The sequence below is a fragment of the Pleurodeles waltl genome, chromosome 5 (genome assembly GCF_031143425.1).
Source record: "Pleurodeles waltl isolate 20211129_DDA chromosome 5, aPleWal1.hap1.20221129, whole genome shotgun sequence".
Taxonomy (NCBI): domain Eukaryota; kingdom Metazoa; phylum Chordata; class Amphibia; order Caudata; family Salamandridae; genus Pleurodeles; species Pleurodeles waltl.
The window spans coordinates 836024883-836047827 of NC_090444.1; the positions used below are offsets into that span (position 1 = coordinate 836024883).

Here is a 22945-nt window from a genome sequence, read left to right on the forward strand (position 1 = left end):
TAATGCAAAGGTCAAAAATGTAATTTCCACATATCATACATAATTACTCAAAGGGACGTAGGTTAACCTTAAAACAGGCAGGTCTCTGTCCGCATAGGCTGTCAATTGATAGAGGAATCCTGCCACCTGGATCTCTGTTTTTTTAAAACAGTCAGTTTTTCAAAAGGTATTGCCGTCATAAATTCTTATAATTCTGAGATGATGGACAGGTAGAATATAAAAACAATGCTTTTAGTACATTTATGGTTTCAAATGATTGATCAACATGATTTGTAAAAAATGATTTATTTAATTCATCCTGGGCAATAAATACATAAACGAATATATACAAACTCCATTTGCACAAATTAGGTAATAGCAAAGGCAAAATGTTACACTAGAGTTTTAATACTTTTCAATTCAACAGTTGTCTGCTTCGAAATATATTTGAGCTACGAAGAAATGAAAACTCACACAGTGACATTGGCTCAGTAAGGAAATGTCACCATTGGTGAACACAAGCAAAGTTTAACTTCACCCAAACATATTTCCTGCAGCCAGATATCCTTCCCAAGACAAATGGGACTTCAGGCTCTAGAATTGTTTTCTCTGATGTCACCCAAGGGTGGCTCCACGTCTGTGTAGCAGCACAGAAACACAATAACTGTTTCACTTTGTAAGTTACTAGAATTTCCACCCTGAACCTTCCAACAGTAGGGAGTGGAAGTATGTTGGGATCCAACAGAGATACAAAGAGATTGCTCTGCAGCGCTGTCATGGCCTTGAGCTGAAACATTATTCTCCGTCACGCAAAGTTCATTTTTTGCTTTTTTTTTCTAAAAGGTTCACCAACTTTGTGAAGCTGACCAAGCTTTTAACAACATATGCACTTCACACTCCATGCTTTTAACCTTACATATAAAACAGATAACTTGAGAGAACAAAAAACACACAAATATAAAAACGGCCAGCGATAATATGTAGGAAAACTCAAATAAAAAAAACAAGTTATCAGAATTACAACAGTATGAGTGTGGCTTTAGCAGATGCCACTATAGAAAGAATGGAACCACTGGGAAAAGACAGTGGAGTCCCACCATCTTGGACAACCTGGTCCTTCAAGTTAAAAAAGTTAAGTGGAATAACGTGGCAACCGATCACATGTAATTCTCACAACCCTGGATACAGTCACAGCTCTGCAATCCTTTGGATTTCCTCCCTAACCCTCAAACCTATCTGCACTCTAGCAAAAAGGGACATTTGTAGACTGCTTTTTGTGACTGATGTACATTATTATACTTAATGCTTCTGCCAGCACTATCTGAAGGGTTTGAAATATGCTAAGGTAGTTCTAAAGTATGGACACACATACCGTGTTTTCCCTTAAAGTCACGAATAAGTTAATTTAAATACTTAGATAATGCAAAATAAATATCTGAATAAATGTCTGTTTTAGTTCGTGGCATTAATCACGTACGAGGGCTCTCAACTGTGGTAACATTGTTTTCGCTGTTTTCGGCAGCAGAACTGATTGGTGGTTTCTTCAGTTCCAGGAATTCAACGACTCCATAGAGCAGCATTGCAAGCACCAGTACACACAGGAGTATGTAGAGCTTCACACGGACACACAAGTAGGAACCATATCCAAAGGCAGCAACGAAACCTACTGACTCCCAAAGGCAACAGTTTGAGAAAGCGGCTGCCTTGTTCTTTTCAAATAAGACACCATAGAGAGCTAGAAAAGATGAAAATATACGTTAAAATATGGTTTGCAAACAATTGCATTTTTTTTAAATACAGTTTTTGTAATGTGTTCTTTGATTGTTTTTCAGCTGTGCGGGGGGTGGCGTGTAGGTGCTCCTTCAGGTTGCATAAAAAGACTTCTTTGGGACTCACCACTTGTCCGCGCCAGCCAGATAGCATCAGCAACTCCCCAAAGGCCGGAAATCACGAAGAATACTGCAAACTGGTGCTCGTTGGTTTTCCAAAGCAGCAGTGTAATAATGCAGCTTATTTGTACAGCTGCGCCTAAAAGGGAAAAGGAACAGCATTTATAAGCTTCTCTGAAGAGCAGGGTCAGTTTGTGTACACAGTATTCAAAAACACAATATGCTCACTTCAGTAGAGGGAGAGGCAGAAAATCAAGGATACGTTACTTAAACTACTCTACAACCAATAATACAGAGAAGAGGAAGGCAGAGAAGAAGTCAAAAGTGAAAAGATACTATACGTGTCCAAGTGAACGAAAATAGTGTAGAGAGACAGAGAGAAGAAGACAAAGAGAGTGAGTGAGGGAGACAGAATGTGAAAGAGAAAGACAGATAGGACGTAACAGTGAGAGAGAAAGAGAAACATGGTGAACGAAAGCTAGAATGAATCCAAAGAAGAGAGGGGAGAAAGGAAGAGAAGGGGAAAGGAGTTAGTGGGAGCAAAAAAAAAGAAAAAGAAAGATTTGAAAACAGAGCGAGACAGCGCAGGAGATCGGCAAGACATCTCATTATGTTTCACCACTTCTTCCTCAGTTATTGGTATCCTGGTTATCTTGGCTTGATGTTCACCTAACAAATCTCCCATGAGTGAAGCACCGCTATTCACAGCCAAGCCATCATCATTATTGCCTGTGAAATCACTACTCAATAGACTCTGAACCCAGATTAATTTTGTGCTGTGATCGTCATCAGAGTCAACAAATAAAGCACTCATAAGTAACAAATTATTATTTGTAAATGAGGTACACTGCGTCAAACACATTAATGAAATAACACTGCACAGAAATGCTTGAACCCCCATTCGTTCTTTGTCCTTTTACACAGAATGCCATCCTATTTTATTATTTTGTAGCTGAAGAACACGATCAGGGCATAAGTCCTAAAAAAAGAAGTGAGGGGACTAACCAAGTTAGACAGTTTACAAGTGACATCACGGCGTGTGATGTTACAACATGTGACATCATCGCGAGTAACATTGCAAGTGGCATCACAGGAAGTGGCATTACAACCCATAACCTCACAGGAAGTGACATCACAAGAAGTGACATCTGATCTGAAGACCTCACAAATATGTTTAGCAGGCCTATAAGGAGTACATTTGAGCAAATTTAACAAATGAGATTTTGAGTTGGGATTGTGTGAAAAAGTGACACAACTTGATGCAGAATTTGGGCTTCAACTTCAACATTTACTTTTTTAAATCTATGCCACAAAGAAATTGACACACGGAGAACTTGGCAATTAGTCTGTTCTGCTCAATAGGTTGCAAAGACTGTATTTTTAAAAATGTTATGGGGTTAAGGCACCTGCTGCAGAGAGGTTTGTATGCCTTGTAAATCTCAGGGAATAATAATAATGGTAAAATAACTCTGGTGCTTAACACATTTGCTGGGCAGATGTGTGTTGTGTTGTTTCTAGTCCCAGTTTTGAATCAAAGTAGCATAAACAGTTGTGTCTCCAGCAAAGAACATCATGACAGATTTTTATTTTATGTAGATATGTGTGCTGCTGCTTTTAAAAATAGAGATCCTTTTTTGCTTGCAGTTCACAAATTGTAAGCCTTTTTAATAAATACCATGGTGAGATATGAAAAACAGGTGACTCCTACACTTGTAACCCTCACTATCCTATGTAACACATACTGTACAAAGATTACAATTTTATGATTGATTGTCAATGTATAATGTGTTCCTGTGATGTAAAGCACTCTGACACCCTGCACTGGGATAAGTAGCGCTATAAAGGAAATAAAACAAAATAGTGATATTTAAATTGCTATTTGTGTAAATACAGGAACAGATCAGAATATCTGACATTCTTGCTGTGCACGCATAGCTCTTATATCTAGGGAATCACCCAAGCCAAAACCATGTCTCTTTTAAGTACCTGCAAAGTGACCACAATCCATGTGCCTTTGTTTGACCTCCATTGCATTTGCGGGTAGGTGTGAGGCTCCGGATAGTTCCAGTGAGAACAAAAGGAAGCCTGATGGCCACTTAACTTTGGCCTTGGGTTTTGCCCTAGCTCGAACTGTTTTTAAAAAAGCCCCCTCACGGCCGCCTGCACGTTACTGCTCAGAAGGAACAAGAAAGGGCAGGTGCTGCTGAATGTGTCGCAGTGGTTAAACATGGCACTGGGACACGTTCAGCATATTATTTTGCAGCACAACTACTTGGCAGTGTGTACAGTGTCCAACTTAAAAAATAGTGGGTGGACACTGTGAACCCGCGTGTACCTCCGAAGCGGCTCCTCTCCCTCCCACTTTACACTATAAAAAGAAAAACACACACTAACCTCTATAGAAAAACCTAGCTCGACTTGATCCTTTGAATAGTACATAATATGGCTCTGGGGCACCTCATAGAGGCAGACTGTGGGCAGATTCTGAGCGCATCATTTTGTGAGAATTGATTGAAGCCTGTAACTCCTATATCCTGCACATGAATGTTGGGGTGAAGACTATGGCTGATCTTCAATAGCTATGCTAATTTGCCCAGAAATATCTGGTCAATGTTTACATCAGAGAAATAACTTACCCAACACAAAGAGAAGTATCCTGCCTGTATACCGGGATATCTTCCCAACCAGCAGACAGCAGATTGCGTTGGATGCTCCAAAGCAGATAATCACATATCCCACAAACTTCACTCCCAGGACACAGGTTACATACGACTAAATGGCAAACAGACAAACAGATTAATACCTATGCAGATCTTAACATTGGCCAAATAATACTCTGCTGCACAATTATATTTTCTGGTACAAACCACTATCCTCATTTAAAAGCAATACACAGAACCTTGATCTACAAGCATGTAAAAAAGTACCTGGCACCAGATCTGCTGTGCTGCTGATTCTAATACAGGTGAGAGAGGGTGGAAGTGTTGTTCACGCTAACTCTCACACCACAACTCTTTGAAACGATGCATGCATGCTGTGCGGTGCAATCATAATCCCAGCATTACATCGTGAACAGATGCAGCACAGCTATTTAATATTTCCTTGCCAGGGATCTGATTCTCAGATATTTTTGTGCTCCTCAGCTTAGTAAAGATATAGCAAAAACCCTGTGCGAGGGTACATTTCCATTCCTTCATCACATGATTTGGAATGGGAGAATTTTACTCTACACCCTTGTTAAATATTGATGTAATCCTGGCTCCACTCGCCAATAGAAACATATTTATTTGTTTCTGTAACACTGTATTCTCACAATAAAACTGTGGTATTGAAAACGTGTTAGATAATATATGTTAGTTATATTAAGTGCCAACCTGACCTGGGACCCGATTCTAAGATCTAGACTGGCGTTGCCATGCGAGATAGATAGCATAGGCGCGTCCATTGTAAACACTAAAGACAGACTGAGAAGTAGTGTCAGATCCGGCCTCCCCTTAGTGGCAGACCAACTCTCGGAGGAGCAGATCGCTGAGTTCAAGGAGGCCTTTTGTCTTTTCGACAAGAATGGTGATGGTACCATAACCACCAAAGAGTTGGGCACTGTGATGAGTTCCCTGAGACAGAATCCCACGGAGGCGGAGCTGCAAGACATGATCAATGAGGTGGATGCCGATGGTAATGGCACTATTGATTTCCCAGAGTTCCTGACTATGATGGCAAGGAAAATGAAGGATACAGACAGCGAGGACAAGATTCGAGAAGCTTTTAGAGTGTTCGATAAGGATGGCAATGGGTATATTAGCTCTGCTGAGCTCTGCTATGTAATGACCAATCTTGGGGAGAAGCTAACAGACGAGGAGGTGGATGAGATGATACGAGAAGCTGATATTGATGAAGATGGACAGGTCAACTATGAAGAGTTTGAGCAGATGATGACTGCGAAGTAAAGTTCTGGAAGCTTCAGCTGCAGCAGAGCAGAAGACGGGGACTGTACCTGCCATCACTCTATGCCCTCTGCTTCCTCCCCTCGTCCCTGTTGCCACCTCTCCTCCTGTAATTTCGCCCTTCTTGCCAAGCATGATCTGATTACCCTTGTCTGTCTGTGGGCGTCTGATGCTACCAGGTGCCCTGGGACATAGGCGCAGTGCATGCTCTGTGCAGCAATAGCTGCACTTGTGGGAGTGTGATCTTGTGAAATAATCTTATCTTAACCTTCCACACCTCTCCTCTTTCCCTCTGAAACGGCTGCGGGGAGAGAAAGAAAAGATGGCAGGGCCCTTCATTTAATTCTGCTGGCCTGACAATGTTGACTGGATATTCTGGAAAATTTTCCGCTCTGACTGACGCGCATAATAAAGGATGTGTTTGACTGACATCTGGCCAAATCTTTGATGGTCAGTCTTGCCACAGTAAAAGCTTGCTTCCTGAGAAGCAAAGGACTCTGTCTCAGCCAAATGGAGACTTCTTTTTATGCCTAATGTGGTTTATGGCTGTGGTATGAGAATTACTTCCAAAGTTGTGTATAGGTCGAGGTACAATAGAACCCCCCCGCAGGTGGAATTTATAATTAAGACATGCCAATGTTGACATTCCACAGGAGCTTTATCTCATCAGATTGCTCTCCCCCAAAAGAGCACACAGGTTAATAATCTATGAATGACTTTGTTCTAGCCAGATTCAGCGTGCTGGCCTTTTTCTGGATCCACAGCTCAGCCAAATATAAGCCTGTGTATTGCAAATGTGGAGTCTTGCCTGTTTTACTTACATTGAACTTACTCTGCAGCCTATGAGCTTGGGCATCTTTTCTCTTTAGATGGCACATGTACAGACATAAAGTAGACTTGGTCCCCGCATGGCGGGATTTGAAATATAGAGTGATTAGTGGGAAGGATAGGTGTTTAAAGGGAGAATGTAAAGCTAGCGACAAGACTAAACCAAGGTCTTCCCTAACCTCAGACGTGAAAAATCTCTCTTAATTTTGGGAAAGCTAGCGATATCAAAGTCATCTCATCTGTATTTGTTGTGCAAAATACAATACAGACAATATTTTGCAGCTTGTGCAAGCACAGTCCTAGGACCACATTTGCCTATCCTCTGCCAACATCTCTCCACCCTCCTTTTATTTTATTTATTATTTTTTATCTTTTAATACATTTCTGTCCTTGCAGCCGTGCCTCCTACTAGCATATTGAAGGATTGGCTTCAACAGGCCACATTTCTTTCTTCCGTCTGCTGGATTAGCAGCCCCTGGCCCATTAACTCTGTTGTGTGTACTAATGTCCGCCAGTGGCTTCCATATCCTTCTTTGCATTTTTGATATTGTGACTAGGGTGTACTGTTCATTTCTTAAAACTGCTTAATGGGAATCTAAAGACACTTTTTTTATGTGTCCCTTCCACTCCCCTCATCTATCTTTCCTCTTTGAGGTGTTTCTCTTCCATTCCATGATAATGTTACATTCTTATTTTCAATAAAGTGCCAACATTTAATACATTCAAAAACTGCAATGAACGTATAAAGTGCAGTTGATTAGGAGAATTTGAGAAACAGAGAGTAACACGTCTTAATTAGGCGGTGATGGTTTAGTACTCCAGGATTTTGCCTCAGTGAGGCTTGCAATAGGTCTTCATAAAGAGAAGATGCTGAAAAATTAAAGCTAATGCCACTCAACATATACTGAAACTGACCTTTGTGTAGTCACTGGCGAGGAATCCCTGCTCAAGCCCACTAAACATTGTAAGCGGGATGAGAAGCCACTGGCGTTTATCACCAAGCTGTTTGAAGGTAGATAAGAAGGTTGAGAAGAAGGACTGTGCGTTCTCTTCCAGTTCCTGCCCTTCTTTGTTATCGACTCGATCCAAAAAGAGGATAATGAGTGTGACACCCAGAACTCCGCAGCCTGTAAGAGAGGCAGAAACAAGTGAGGTGAGGCAGGTGGTGTGAAACATGCCCATACTTGAGTGCTGCACTTTCAAAGAACATTATTGTCGGTTTATTATGCTTCAACCTCTGACTGGAACCAGTCTCAAGAAGATTAGATAAACAAATATATAGTTTTCCTTTTTAGAAGGGACGCAACTTCGATTCAGCTCCAACATAAACTACACATACAGACATGATTTCAGAGACAGGCGGTGATTTTCAGAGCATATTTATTGCTGCCAACGTGTTCAATGTGAATCATACCTCACATATGAACAATACCTTTTACACATGATAACATTGATGATTAATATCACCAAGCATTCCAAGCTGGGAAAATTGAGTTTTCTATACTTTCATCTCCTGTCTATATTCCTTTGGCTCAAATTAAGCTACGCTTTCAGTCCCAATGCCACACTGTGTCCCCAGTTTCATTTTCAGATATATTTTATACCTCCTCAACTATTTAACTTTAATATTGGTCTCTTTCAATCGGTCCATGTGGCAATGGAGATACCGAAATAATATTACCACTAGCCATAAAACGGATGTAGTTCATTCCTCATCTAAATTTCAGGCTATCAAGAGGTATCAAACCTCGGCTTATTTTACTTACGTTTTTGTCTGTATCTCAGATAGATAGATAGAAATCCAAGGCAAAAATAAACCACTGCACACCGATCTCCTGATAATTAAACAGCCTTTAATTCATGATAACAAACACCAACGCGTTTCAACTCTGAGTCTTGGTCACGGCTGGTGAGTCCTTTGTTAATGTTAATTAAATACTACTACATAATCTTCCCATAACGAGGCATCTTGGGATACCTAGTTTAAACAGTTAAAAAGTGAAAAAATGGAACCATATACTGCAAACAATATTCTTCATCTAATAAATGATAGCAGATGTATGCTGTAATGACATATTACTAGTATCAAGAACAATATTCATCCAATAATGCATAATAGAATAGAGAAATGTGCAATTATCCATCATAGGTGCTTGTTGGCGTGGATTAAAGGCTGTTAATTACCAGGAGATTGGTGTGCAGCGGTTTCTTTTTGCCTTGGAGATATAAGACATATATATATATATATATATATATATATATATATATATATATATATATATATATATATTATTGTTTTAAATCTATATTTCACAACAGGATTGTTGTCCTGCTGAATGTTATACTTAAATTGTATCACTCTGTTATTTGTACTGCATAACGTTTATTCTTGGTTGAAACTAATTCATATATGTTTTTCATGATTTATTAAATTAACTTGATTGATGACAACTAGATATTTGTTATTCGTTTAATAAAGCATTTTTGAACACAAAAACACTCATTGCATCTATTTATTTTCCTTTATGTACACACACACATTCAAAATGGCCATTGGTCTCTAAACATACCCGTGTATGAGCCCAACAGAGTGTAGATGACAGTGGGAGATGGACGAGGTGATTTTATAACTTCCAAGCCTGGACAGTCATTTGCGCCACAGTAGCTGCTATTCAAAAAGTTAATTCTTTGCCCTAAAAAGCAAACGGCATACATTTATTAGAATACATATTCATATGACAAAAGGCTTATCTAAAAGTCAGTTGTTAGTGTGCTTTTGAGGCTATCATTCCTTATCGGTACATTCTTATCCTCAAACACAGTAATGTCAACGGAGCCTTTAGATGATTAGCAACAAAACCGGAATATGCAGATAGATTCCAACTGCTTAGACAGAATACATTCTGTCATTAACTTAAGTAGATAAAAAATGAGTTTGAGCTGGTATATGATTTAGAAAATGATGCATAAACATAAGTCAGTTGTACATTACACTTTTACTGAAAGTAAAAAGGAGCTCTGTATATGAAGATGGTGCATTGTAGAAGGAGAAAAGCCTTTACCACACATACTTTACAGTGCCGCATTACCTCCCAGGTGCCTTTACAATGCATGGAAAGTGCATAAGGTATCTATCTATCTATCTATCTATCTATCTATCTATCTATCTATCTATCTATCTATCTATCTATCTATCTATCTTATAATTTTATATATATATATATATGTATGTATATATATATATATATATATATACATACATATAAGTATATATGTCTATATAGAGAGGGAAGAGATATAGAGAGAGATAGCGAGAAGGAGATATTAAGATATAAACAGATAATGGCAGATAGATAGATAGATAGATAGATAGATAGATAGATAGATAGATAGATAGATAGATAGATAGATAGATAGATAGATAGATAAGACAAAGCTACAGCCCAAATGACTGAACACATTCACAGCAAATTTAGGAGAAAGTTCGATTTTGGTCCAGAAAGAAGTTTTTTAAAGATTTGGTGTGAATCCATTCAGTAGTTGCTGAACAATGAAAGCTCAAAATAATTGTGTATTTCACGCCACGGAGGATCTGCAGGGCCTTCAGATGTCATGGTGATTTGTGATTGACTGCCACCACATCAAAAAGGATGCGGCGGAAGCCACATTAGGACTCGGGCCTCAGGATCTAGTCCTTAGAAAAAGGTTAAAAAAGAAATAAGCGGGCAGAGCAAGGATACTCTGATTCTCCAGGCCCCAAAAAATCTTTTTTTAAAACATTTTGTAGTGAATTTTCAGAGGATCCACAAATCCACAGCATTTTTTTTTAAAGTACAGCCTCCTGCGCTGTTACTGGAAAAGACAACAGTGTGGGCCACAGCCCAGTGGGTGCCGCAAAATACTGCTTTTGGGGAGGAAGGCGCTTATCCTCCTTCCCGAGCCTCAGGGACCCCAACCTCCAGGGCCATGGTTCAAAATAAGTGGAAGGGCGGTGCGACCCAACTCCCAGTACCTTAATAGGCTCTGAAGAACCCCATCAACAAGGGATGGGGGGCATAGATCACCCCTCCCTGAGCCTGAAAATGCCCCAGAGACCCCTTCATCCAATACTGGCTCAAATATTGTGTCCCCGGGGAGCCTATCCCTGACACAGTAGTTTTTCTGTCTTCATTAGCATGGTTAAAGAAACATATGTCACTCCCACCTGGCAGAAACAATTTTTAAGCTCCTGTCCGGTTGCAGCAGACATGCCTTCACCACCCATAGGAATATGGGCAGGGAAGGCATATCTGCTTTCACTTGGTGGTAAGTTGAAAGTTGCTCCTTCCGGGTAGTAGCAGACTTTTATTTCCCTGCTCACGCTCTTGCCAGCAGTGAAACACCCATCACAGATGGGAGACATACGTGCTCCTGCAGCACCCAGGATGGGATGCCAAGGGCCACTATTGGTTTGGGGAGGGGAACCTTGCTCCCCCTTCTCTTTAAAGCCCTGATGGGGTCCCCAGGCCCCTTGTGGTTAAAGGAAGGGGCCATGCATGGTAGAAGGCCAGTTGCAGCGTGTGGTTGGCTTCCTGAGGTGGGGGGCTAGACAGGGTCTCTGGCTAACCACCTGCTGTGCACCCCACTTTCCCTTCAGAAGTATCTTTTCAGCCAGAGGGGATGGGAACCCAGGTTCACTACTGGCTCAGGAAAAGAGGCTGTGCATCGCTCCACTTAATTAATAAAAGGCCTTGGGGAATGGGACCCCTCGGGCCCAAAGTGGCTTGGGAATAGGGTTGTCTGCTCCTCTCCCCTTTAAAAAATAAAAGGCCTCGCGATGGGGGCCCACAGTCTGAAATCGTTTTGGAAGAGGGGCTGCACCGAGAGGCTGTCTGTCTGCCGGGGGTTGGCCACTGGGCCTGGGGTCAGGCGCACATTGTTTGAGTTTTACATGTTACATTGCCACTGACATTTTTACTTAACTATAATGTTACTTTAACCTTTGCTTTTTTCAAGGAACTCTGAAATATACATATATATATATATATATATATATATATATATATATAGAGAGAGAGAGAGAGAGAGAGAGAGAGAGAGAGAGAGTGTGTTAGGTCAGAGTTACCATAGAAAGAGCATTTTTTGTTTTGCTAATAACTTTGGTGGTGTGTGATAATCTTCGAGATTTTTTTTTTTTTTAAGTTTCTCCTGCCTCGGATCCTTCCTGAAAAGTTCTACACCAATTTGTCAAGCAGGAACCTCAAAAAGCAGGACGGGAGCTTCAAAAAAATTGACACACACATTTCTCAACCAAATCGTTTGCACGTTTTTGGAAGCCTAGTATTCGCTGCTACAAAATGTTGTTGTCTGTTATTTCGTATTACTTTACCTTTGGAAAAGTCCAGAATCAAGGAAGAAATAAGGTTTCCCCAAATGCGGCATGTCTGTAGAATAAGGAAGAATATTCCAAAGTATTCGTTGATAACATCTTCTGCTGCTCTTTGTGCCAACACTGCGTACTTGCTTCCACTCACTGCTATGTAAGTACTTTTGGCTGCCCAGAGGACTCCTCCCCCTAAGCCCAGAAGCACAGAGGAGATGATCAGAGTGTACCTGAAAAATAAAAATGCCTGCTTGAGTTCATTGGCTTGACAGTGAGATAAACAGTTATTTATTGTTTTGCATTGTTATTGTTATGCTGCTAAGAAAGTTCACAGTCCAAAATCGGGATATCAATAGTACTAGTCTATACACTCTCTGTTGTATTTCAAAGATCATTTTTTCAGTTTTCGATTGCTCTTGAACACATTATGCATCTTGTAGTACTTGGAACTTTTGAGGAATGATTCATTAGGTATCATATCTTATTAGATAGTCAAAGGCAAAATTAATCGAGACCTCTGTGTTCAGTCTGATTTTCTGTTCTCTTGCTTTGGTTTTCATTCATAAATTATTTTATTTCCGAATTAGAAGAAAGTTGTGAAATAAAAAGAGTAAGACGAAAAGTGAATGCAGAGCACTGTATTTTTAAAGCACAAAATGATGGCGAGTGTGGCCAGGAATGACACCCACAAAGAAGAAAGTTATTGGGCTGCGTACTTGAGGGCAAACTGACAGTGCCCAAGCGGAGCTAGATGCAGTTGGCAAGCCTGCACCCACGAGGCTGGTAAGCCTTTCATTGGAGCAGGTCAAAACTATGGGGGTCATTCTGACCCCGGCGGGCGGCGGGAGCCGCCCGCCTGGAGGGAACCGCCAGAATACCGCTGCGCGGTCAAAAGACCGCCGCGGGTATTCTGGGTTTCCCACTGGGCTGGCGGGCGACCTCCAAAAGGCCGCCCGCCAGCCCAGTGGGAAACACCCCTCCATGAGGATGCCGGCTCCGAATGGAGCCAGCGGAGTGGAGGATGTGCGATGGGTGCAGTAGCACCCGTCGCGAATTTCAGTGTCTGCTAAGCAGACACTGAAATTCAGGGTGGGGCCCTCTTACGGGGGCCCCTGCAGTGCCCATGCCATTGGCATGGGCACTGCAGGGGCCCCCAGGGGCCCCATGACACCCCATACCGCCATCCTGTTCCTGGCGGCCGAAGCCGCCAGGAACAGGATGGCGGTATGGGGGTCAGAATCCCCATGGCGGCGCAGCAAGCTGCGCCACCATGGAGGATTCTACAGGGCAGCGGAAAACCGGCGGGAGACCGCCGGTTTTCCCTTTCTGGCCGCGGCTGAACCGCCGCGGTCAGAATACCCTGGGGAGCACCGCCAGCCTGTTGGCGGTGCTCCCACCGACCCCGGCCCCGGCGGTCCTTGACCGCCGGGGTCGGAATCAGGCCCTGAGTGTTTTCACTGAATCCAGAGGGTTTACGGCAGGTAACAGGTGCTGCAGAGACAGCTCTGTGATGGTGCTAGAAAGTGTTCTGGTTAGAAGTCCAAAGGAGGTGCCTTGGAGCACACACATCAACAAGGCTTGAACCGAGATCTCCACAGGGACCACGTATCAGCAATATGAAAACTTGCAGCATCGATATGATTCTGAAGAAAGTGCATTATTTATTAAAACCTGCAGAAGGTCTGTGAACTGGAGGGCGTAGTTATATCTTCATGGAGAAGGTTTATTTCTAAACCCATCCTGTAATGCAGGGAAGCCAGGGTATATGGTTGATCTCTCAGAGGATACAAAATTGCTCGTAAAAGATTAGCTTGGGCTGCACCATTTCTTTAAGGAGGTGCACTGATCGTGGACAAAACCTTTTAACTGATCCCTCTAGAGTTCTTTTTGAGGCTCTTACTCATTGTTCAGTTCATGGTAAAAATAAATCCAATGCATGGAGCACCTGAAAAGAGTCCCTTTGAAATAAAAGGAAAAGCTTTATCTCAACTCACAAGAGCTCATTTGCGAAGGTAAGATTGTGGACAGGAGAACGAAAGTGATCATCAGATAATGTGCAGAAAGAACACAGAAATTCCGCAGGCCCAACATAATTAACACTTTTACCAAAAGTGATGCATGTACATAGCTTTTTGACAGCTGGTTTCTGAGTTTAGCCAGACCTATTGTGACAGTTTCTGATTATGGAGCAAACGCAAGAAGCAGGAATGTGATGAACTCCTAATTTAAATATCCATTTTATCGACCCAAGCGTTCAACCACTTTGAAGTACAGGCCTAAATTACCTCACACAATTTTCTTCCAGTGCTGGATTTTGTTGTGGCAGCTTGGTTAATTATCTCAAAATATTTTTCATACAGCATTGAAATCCGTAGTCCACAATTTAACAAAGTCAAGTAAATGGAACTTACCATTTTGGGTAGAAGTTGGCCAGGGTGTAAGTGATGTAGCAACACATAGAGATGACAATGGTCCACTTGCACCCAAGTTTCCTCATAGCAACAGGACCCAGAAACAGACATGAGCAACAGAAGGCTCCATATATCACACTCAAAGAGACAACTCCCATGTTCTCTTCGTGGTTCAGACTGCTCTGTGGAAAGATCACATAAACACCGTTATTTGTTGCAGAATAAAATCATGTATCAGAAAATCGGTTGGTGTTGCCGGGGTTGAAACGGAATAAAAGGTCCCCCAACCCATTCAGTCCTACAAACAGTCCACAATTTGCACATCCCTTTGGGAATTTGCCTTGTGTTCTGTATGTCCAGTTCAGCTCTGAAAGCTGTCATTTTTCAGTCAAAAACATTGAAGCTCGAGCGACTCAGGAAAGTAAATGATCGCCATTATAGAGGAGCTAGACTTGAGACCTCAGCGAACCACACAGTAGTGGAGAATACATCTAAATGTCAGAGATGAATGAGGGAAAATATAAGATTAGGTTACTGTTGGCATAGAGTTGGTATCTTGAATCCAAAGGAATAGATGAAACTGCATTGGAAGTGGTGCAAATTGAAAATAGGATGCAACCAATGATAGAGTCTTGGGTTTCTCACATATGTCGTGTGGTGATGAGTAACACACTATGACAGAGGCAGAGTGATTGCAAAGATTTCCGGAATTGTGCGATGACCAGCTCTACTGAAAGCTGCAGAGAAGGTTAGGAGAGTAATGATGGAGGAAAGGCACTATAATGGTTCCAGCAGTCACTTACGATAAACATGTTAATAAGCCACGGCCCTAGTGAAATAAAATGTGTCCTCACTATCCATAACACGACCTGCACTTCAACTAATTTGTGATTAGAGATACAATAAGTGTTTTGATCTGTGGGTCAGCCACCAAAAAGTGTCTTTGAGATCACTGTGTTATTTCTATGGCTAATGTGACTATCAAAACTATGTGCCATGAGTATGTGTCTGTTTAAATAGAATGTATTGTCAAAGTCTTTTCAAGTATCAAGGGATAGATCACATGAATCAATTTTTGAGCCATTAAAAAGGATTGAGAGTTTTATTCCATAAACTTGGGAGACTATCAAAATAGAAAGTGCTAAACCATGTTTGTAAGAAACAAACCTTTTTTCAGATGAACGGGAAGGTGTGGCAAGATACAACTTCCTGTGTAATTGTGTAATTATGTAAAGTGCAGCCTGCACGTGTAATGCCAACACAAGGACATAGTCACAGTCAGAGGCGGGGAATACAATGCTACATGGCCTCAGAGCTCCAGGTGCAGGCTTCCTGGTCCTGAAGGGACTTGTCTGCCCTCACAGACACAGTCGAACCATTAAACTGTTTTAGATCACAGAATTCATAATATTGCGTTCACATAGCACTACATCAACTTTCACTTGTTAAAGGCGAATTCAAAGCAATTGTGCGTTCTCACAAATGACCAGATCGTTGCACGTGCAGAACTCAAGTTTGCAAAGTAGGAAGCAGAGGAAACGTTAGTTACCTCACTCAATGTATCAGATGACCCAGAACAAATCAAAACATTCATGTTAATATGTCTTAGATGTAGAATCCTAGACCTCCCCGAGAAAAAATCAGTTGGAAAGATCGTCATTTTAAGTAGCAAAGTAAACATATTTGTGTTTTACTTCTCCCTCTTAGAATGTTCCTCTCTTTAATTCAAAGGCATGAAGCTTCCAAGACAGCTGGCTTGTAGGTCACTTCAACTTGAGCAACGTGGCCTACCTAAATATCTAGCGCCCCCCTCCTCAACCCACTGCCATCAAACCTCACCAGCACATCCGGCAGGCCTCTTCTCCAGCACCTCTCTAGCAGAAGGCTACACTTCACCCTAGCATCACAAGTTATTTACCAGTCCTGATGGAGTGGTTAGGGGCTTAAACTGATGTTTTCAGGACCGCTAGAATTACTCCACAATTCACTTTTCTCTCTGTGCGGCCTACCGCTGCACATTCACCTAGATTTGCATGCAGTCGCTGCTCTAACTTGTCAGGCTCTGCATTGTCCTGCTCTATCTTGCATGTGGCACCAATCCAGTTCTCCCTAACTGCCCATCTTCCCCATCATGTCTCAGTATCCTTCCCTCTCCAGGTCCTATTATTTCTGGAGATGCCTGGTGTGTGGTGGAAAAGTATGCCCATGTTCTGCTTTCCATTGCTGGCGGCAGGGGCTGTGTCTGTGAGCTGTATTGTGCACCCATTGCTGCCTTTCATAGGCAACATGACCTTCGTTCTCTCCAGCTCGTGTGTGGCATTAGCACCTTGCATTTAGAAGGGGATGGCTTATGTCACCGTAGTCCTCCTTGCCCATAGGCAGAGAGATGACGGCTTGTTTGGGTACTGTGAGCTTTTTGCTTGCTAAGTTTGGAGGGGGACTCTGATATTTCGGTCTTTCAGCAACCCTCTCATATGCCCCTTGCACCTTGCTCTTACAACTGTATATGCAACGTCGGAAGCCCCTTTCACTCAAACCTTTACATGTTTATTTTCACACGTATTTCCAACACCACTGAGGAATTCCACTTAGCCGGCAGCACCATGTGCCCATTGTGCCCATGAACCCAAACTGCCTGGCAACAGGCATTCCACTGACCTAAGAGATTCTAAGGCAAATAGTGAAGCCTTCTGGCAACATATTTCCATCCGTAAAAATAACACTTCGCCAGCTTATAAAGAAAACATTGCTATTCTGTCATTTGCCATAGCCACTCATGGTTGTGTACGAAAATAACAATCCTTCTTATTACGCAACATATGCAATGCAGTTCTAGAGATGGTTCATAAGACAGTGTATAAAATCTACTTCATGATGACACAGTCCTTGGTCTGCAAGGAAAATTGAGAAGAATGTCAAAACGCCATACAAACGCTCATAACATAAAACAACATGAAATATGGAAATGTTAGGTGTCGTCATACCATCTATTCAAAGATGATTCATGATAATGAGATGACTATAAAAATGAATGTTTAATGGGAGATACTTTTACTGAACTTTAAAAAACACATTTGGAATAAACTGCCTGGCTTACCAAAGTTGTCCTCGAAATATATATGTTCAAATATATTTCAAACCGCTCATATATATATATATATATATATATATATATATATATATATATATATATATATATATATAGTTCAAACCGCTCAAGAAAATATATAACAGTGGAAAATAAATAAATACATCTGGTAATAATACATAAAATAAAGCACTCTGAATAAAATATATTTCAGATACCAGTAGGACGACATAACTGGCTTCCAACAACCTCGGAAAGAGTTTTGTGCTGAATCCAGTTTGCCAGAAGCTTCAGTGATTGTAAATCATAATAGCAACCCCCCAAATATCAAACTACAGCTATATTGTGACATAGTATTGACTCCCAATTGATCATTAAGGTAACTGTAGGTTTGCTGTTGTTCAGTCCACCATGGCATTTCAGAATCAATGTTGTGGCCTCAATATAGTGGTAGGTTGTATTTTGATCACAATATTGTGAATCAATTTTCTGTGGCCTACTTTTATGCTTCAAAGGGACCTCAGATAACTAATGTGTACTATTAGAATAAGTAGTCAATGTAAATTTAGGACTAAGTAATGGAGAATTTAGTAGGATTACTACAAATTTAAAAAGTCATCTAGAAGAAAGAACCACATTTTATGATTTACCTGCAAAATCTGAAGTCCTACATAGGCAATATAGAGAAATAACATTCCACAGGAAAGGATCAAGATGTTCTTGAGGTGTCCAAGTCCCATTTTCACTTCACTTGTGATCAGCTCCGTACACTGTAATATTTTGCTTTGTAGCCCCCTCGAGTTGGTATTGATTCTCACGCAATGATGAGTGAGTGCACTGTGTAAAAAAGGAACAGAAATATGCGTTGTTATGAAAGTCGTAGCTCCCTCTTTCACCTTTTTTAGGATAACATCTATCGTAGATTCACTAAAATGTACAGTAATATGTGTTTTACGTGCTATCTTTCTATCATATACATTATTAGGGCCATATTTACTAACATTTCACGCAATGCAGTGTAGCAAGGCAAATTGCTGTGCTGTGATGCATGAAAGGGAGAAAGCAGAAATGCACCATATCGACTGCTGGTGCACATCAGCGGGCCTAGTGCGAACACAGGCACCCTTGCACCATGGTGCAAGGGTGCCTGTGTTACAAGGAGAAATATTTTGTGCCTGAAGGAATACCTTCCTGCACAAAAACAATCTCTCAAGGCATTTTCATCTCTGTGTGCTGCAGATAGCAGCACACATAGAAAGAGGGAATAACGAGGAGAAAAAAAAATTCTCCTTGTTATGCCATCCTCTGGGAGGTCTAACGATTTCATGCAATTCCAGGTCTACAAACTTTGTAAATCCGGTACTGTGTGAAATCTATGGGTGGGTGCATGGGAACGCCCATGTTCCACCCATGGAAAGCCTCCCAGAATTAAATGTAACGCAAGTGCTGCATTGCATTACATTTTTTTTACAAAGCCACACAAGCCGGCGCAAATTACCCCTTGCATGGGTTTGTAAGTATCTATTAACATTTTCATCATAGATGCGCCACAAAAGTGGTGCAACCATGACACAAAATATAAGTAAAATTTTGCCTAAATTTAAAGAAAACGATTACGTTAATTGGAATAGATCTGTACAAAGAAATGCACGCTGATGTGTTTATGCAAACATCGTGTCACGCTGGAAAAATACATGTGCTATCTGCTGGTGAATTAAGATAGATAGCAGGAGGGTCCATTTTAGTTGTACAGGTCATTCAGCCATCAAAGCAGTAACTGACCTCTGAGCACAAACTTTTTGGCATTTCCCTCGAATATTCTGAATAACTCACATCATAGCTCGATCACGCTAGTGGCAAGTTGTTGGTGGTGCGAATGGCGGTGTTGGCGTGGGTTGGCAGGAGGGTGAGAGGAAGATGGGAGGGTAAGGATGGGGATTAATGGGGTGTAAAACAGCATCTGCAGCAAGTAAAAATGATTAAAAGCAGTCCCTTCTCAGTGTTTGAAGTCAAGTAAGAGGGATGCTACCGGCTGCAGGAGTTAAATGCAGACAGTTCTTTGCGCCCCTATGAAAGTTGGCGCCCTTGGCCCAGTTAGCCCAGGCCAAAAGCTAGCCTTATGCACTTTAATGGCTTTGTTCTGAACTTTCAATTTAACTTAGAAGCATACACCTTAATTATGAGATAGTCAATTTAGGATTCCAAACAATTAACCAAATGCAAAGAACGCTCTTGCACGTGTTCTCTTGCACATCGGAAAGGAGCAAATCGCTGTATCGGGATGTTCCTCAATGTGACTTAATATATCTATCTGTATAAAATATCCTGCTTTATACTGATTGCACGCTTACATAAGTATTAGTGTAGAGCAGTCTACAAAGCAGAGAGGGGATACTTTGTGCCCCCATCTCTCATCTCCCGCCACCACTCATTAACAATGCTTTGCGCTGGTGCCACCGGTGAGACAATCTGTTGGCTGGGCTTCTTCTCCACCGTGCCAAGTTCGTGGACGGGGCGGTGTGGAATTTGTAAATGCACTCTGAAACTCCCAAAGGCGCGCGCTTTCAGAGTGCATGCGCAAATGGCGCCCGGTGTACTTGGTGCGTAGGGCGGTGGCACCACCTACACCACCACGAATTGGACGCTTCCTACAGGAGAAGAAAAACACGTGGCAGCGAAAGTAACTGTCTCGGGTATGAATGAGAGTACCCGTGCATCGTCAACTGCCACATGTTTTTGACCTAACACAAACTTGGGAGCAGGGTCACATTTCATGTGCACATTTAATTGTTCGCAAGTTCTGTCCATTTTGTGCACCTGCAATTTTTTTTTGTGAATCGCACCATGCACTAAATACTAACTTTTCAGGAAATAAGTGTTATGAACCTGACCCCCAGTGAAATGACATGCAGCATTTCTTAGTTTAAAATCTCAGTGGACACAATCCGGAGTTACTAAGAGTAATTATTTGGAAATGAACAGCTAGTAAAACGTAATTGGCTGATACTAACAAGTGAGCAGCTGACTAGAAGCAATGTAATCCATGCACGCTATATTCTAATAATTATGGATTTTACAAGACAATTGCCCTTTACCGAGAAATTAGACTGAGGTTCAATTCATTATTGGATTACGAAGAAAGCTCTGCCTTACCTATGAGAGAATGCAACTCAGTTTATCTTGTTATAATCAAAATGGAACTTACATTTCTGTGAAGATGTCACTTCGTAGTCCTCTCAGGTCATCAGATGATTGTCTTGTGCAGTTGAAAAAGAATGAATGGACAAGGAAAGGTGTTCATACAGACTGAGTCCTAATCACAGCCTTGCTAAATGCTAGTGTGCCTCCTTTATAGCAAATCATGCAGCACGCACCCTAAAATTAAAGACAGGTTAAAAATAGAAAATGTTGGATGGATACGCCTTCATTCCTGTTCCTCTATTGGAGGCTTTATTTCATCATCCGTTTGCATACATCATGCTCTGTCTACTTCCTATTTCATAATAAGTGATTTTTTTGAACATGAAACATAGTACTTTTCCTGAGGCACTGCAAACATCTATTTTTAGCATACGGTCCCACAGCACAACAAAATAATAAATAAAAAATAAATGAAAACAATGAAGACATTACAGAATAACTGGTGTTATATATTCAATTACCTAAATATTGTATTCATTCAAATTATCATCGCCTTTAATGCTTACTATTCATTTGTCAAATTTCAAAGATTCTTTAAAGTTCTTTGGAAGGTAGGTATCGATAGACCAGGGTTTGGATTGAAGACTTCCCAAGCCTTACATTGAGAGTGCTTTTCTAAGTTTGATCTCAAGAAGCGAATATTGCCTGCTACTAGCTTTAGTGTAAGACCACACCACTTCAGTGGAAACATTTAACTCAAAACCAATTGCCATTGAGCATTCTACCAGCAAATGAAATGTTCCAGTATTTCATTTCCCACTCCTTCAATACTTTTTTTCTTTTAGACAAAGTCTAGGGAGGCAGAGCCAAGAAGGCAAAAGAAAATGATGCAACTCGCACACCACAGCCATGGCCAACCACATGCATGAGCTGTGACACTGGATGGTGGCAGAAAGCTGTCCACACATCGTCACTTAAATCTGATAAGGGCATGGGGCAATTAATATGGAGCTCAGGACCTCAGAGCTAGAAAATGAAGACCAGAATGGTTCTAACACAGGAGTGCCCTAGATCTCAGCCTGGCGGTTCTGTAAAAGGCAGGCATTAAAGGGGCCAGGTTTAGGCAGAACACTCCTCCTGCAGTGTCATCTGCTTGCAGGATGACCCCATGGAAATGAAGGTGAGCCAGCTTTAATCGGGCCAGAGCTCAAAGCTAGCCCCCTGCAGCGGCCCAGAAGCTGAGTGCACCTCTTAGTGCGTCTGACCTTAATAAGTAAACTTACAAGGGGACGCAAATAGGTCGATTAACCTTTTGACTCGCAATTAAGATGTTCCCATCATAACTCCGGTACATGCAAATCAATGATCTATAACTAATACACAATATCAATAATCAACAATAATCAATAATATTAATAATCAATAGAGTCAGTAATTGTCACACACCATGACCTTTCAGCCACGAATAACCACACTTTCTAGTAAAAGTTAAAATATTTATTTCCCTATATTAACAATGCTAAATTCATGTAGATCAATTTCAAAATCAAATGAAAAACATACAGAAACAAAACTGGCTTTCAAAGCGGCGGAAAAAACATAATCTAATTAAAGCTTGAACTACAACACATTCTAAGATTATGGTGCAAATTAATAACAAAGTCAACTGCATCAGAGTGATTAAATACATTCCAGTTCAGCAGAGAAATTCATCAGGGATTATTCCTTATTAGCAGAATTTCATTAGTGAGGATCCTTAACTACCACCAGATTAGCATCAGCATGTTGGGCTTCATGCAAAGCAATGTTGTAACATGAAATTGGAAACACATTTAACTATGGCTCTATCAAAACAATGTGGTTGGTACCTAGAAAGAAAAAGCAAATATGCATGATAATCAACAGTCTAATTCATAATACCTATCCTCAATGTGGATCAGCAAACCGAGTCAGTCTTTGTCCTTTGGACATCAGTCGATCAGCAAGGCTTCAGGATTCAGCATCAAAGTTCAGAAAATGCAAGCTATTTAAGCAAGAAAGTTAAGCACGTCCCTAGTCAAGAAGCATAAGGAAAATATTGACCTTTCTGCCAGCAAGAAAATGGGCAATGACGACATTAAAACCACTAAAACTGTGTCTCAAATCCCTATTCGTCAAGGAATCGCATGTTCACACTTTGCCCAATAAAACAAAAACTCAAAATTTATGAATTCTACTATTACTACGTCCACATGCCGTTGATTGGTTGTCTTGCAATGTCCTCATCATCCAGCTCATCAGGTAACAATATTGCTATGTGAGAG

At 41.2% G+C, this 22945-nt stretch overlaps 2 protein-coding genes across 2 annotated transcripts; one reads left to right on the top strand and one right to left on the bottom strand.

Annotated features, from left to right (window-relative positions):
• Positions 1-308: 308 nt before the first annotated feature.
• LOC138297323 (protein unc-93 homolog A-like) lies at positions 309-20811 on the bottom strand. Its single transcript, XM_069236740.1, has 9 exons — positions 20707-20811; positions 18152-18338; positions 14414-14595; positions 12009-12232; positions 9211-9333; positions 7556-7767; positions 4505-4640; positions 1876-2007; positions 309-1714 (listed from the first exon to the last, which is right to left on the bottom strand). The coding sequence occupies exons 2-9, from the start codon at positions 18239-18241 to the stop codon at positions 1449-1451; spliced, it is 1365 nt and encodes a 454-aa protein (XP_069092841.1). The 5' UTR covers positions 18242-18338; positions 20707-20811; the 3' UTR covers positions 309-1448.
• On the top strand, positions 5348-6626 carry LOC138296079 (calmodulin-1-like). Its single transcript, XM_069234888.1, has one exon. It carries the CDS (start codon positions 5474-5476, stop codon positions 5813-5815), a length of 342 nt encoding a protein of 113 aa, XP_069090989.1. The 5' UTR covers positions 5348-5473; the 3' UTR covers positions 5816-6626.
• Positions 20812-22945: the final 2134 nt, after the last annotated feature.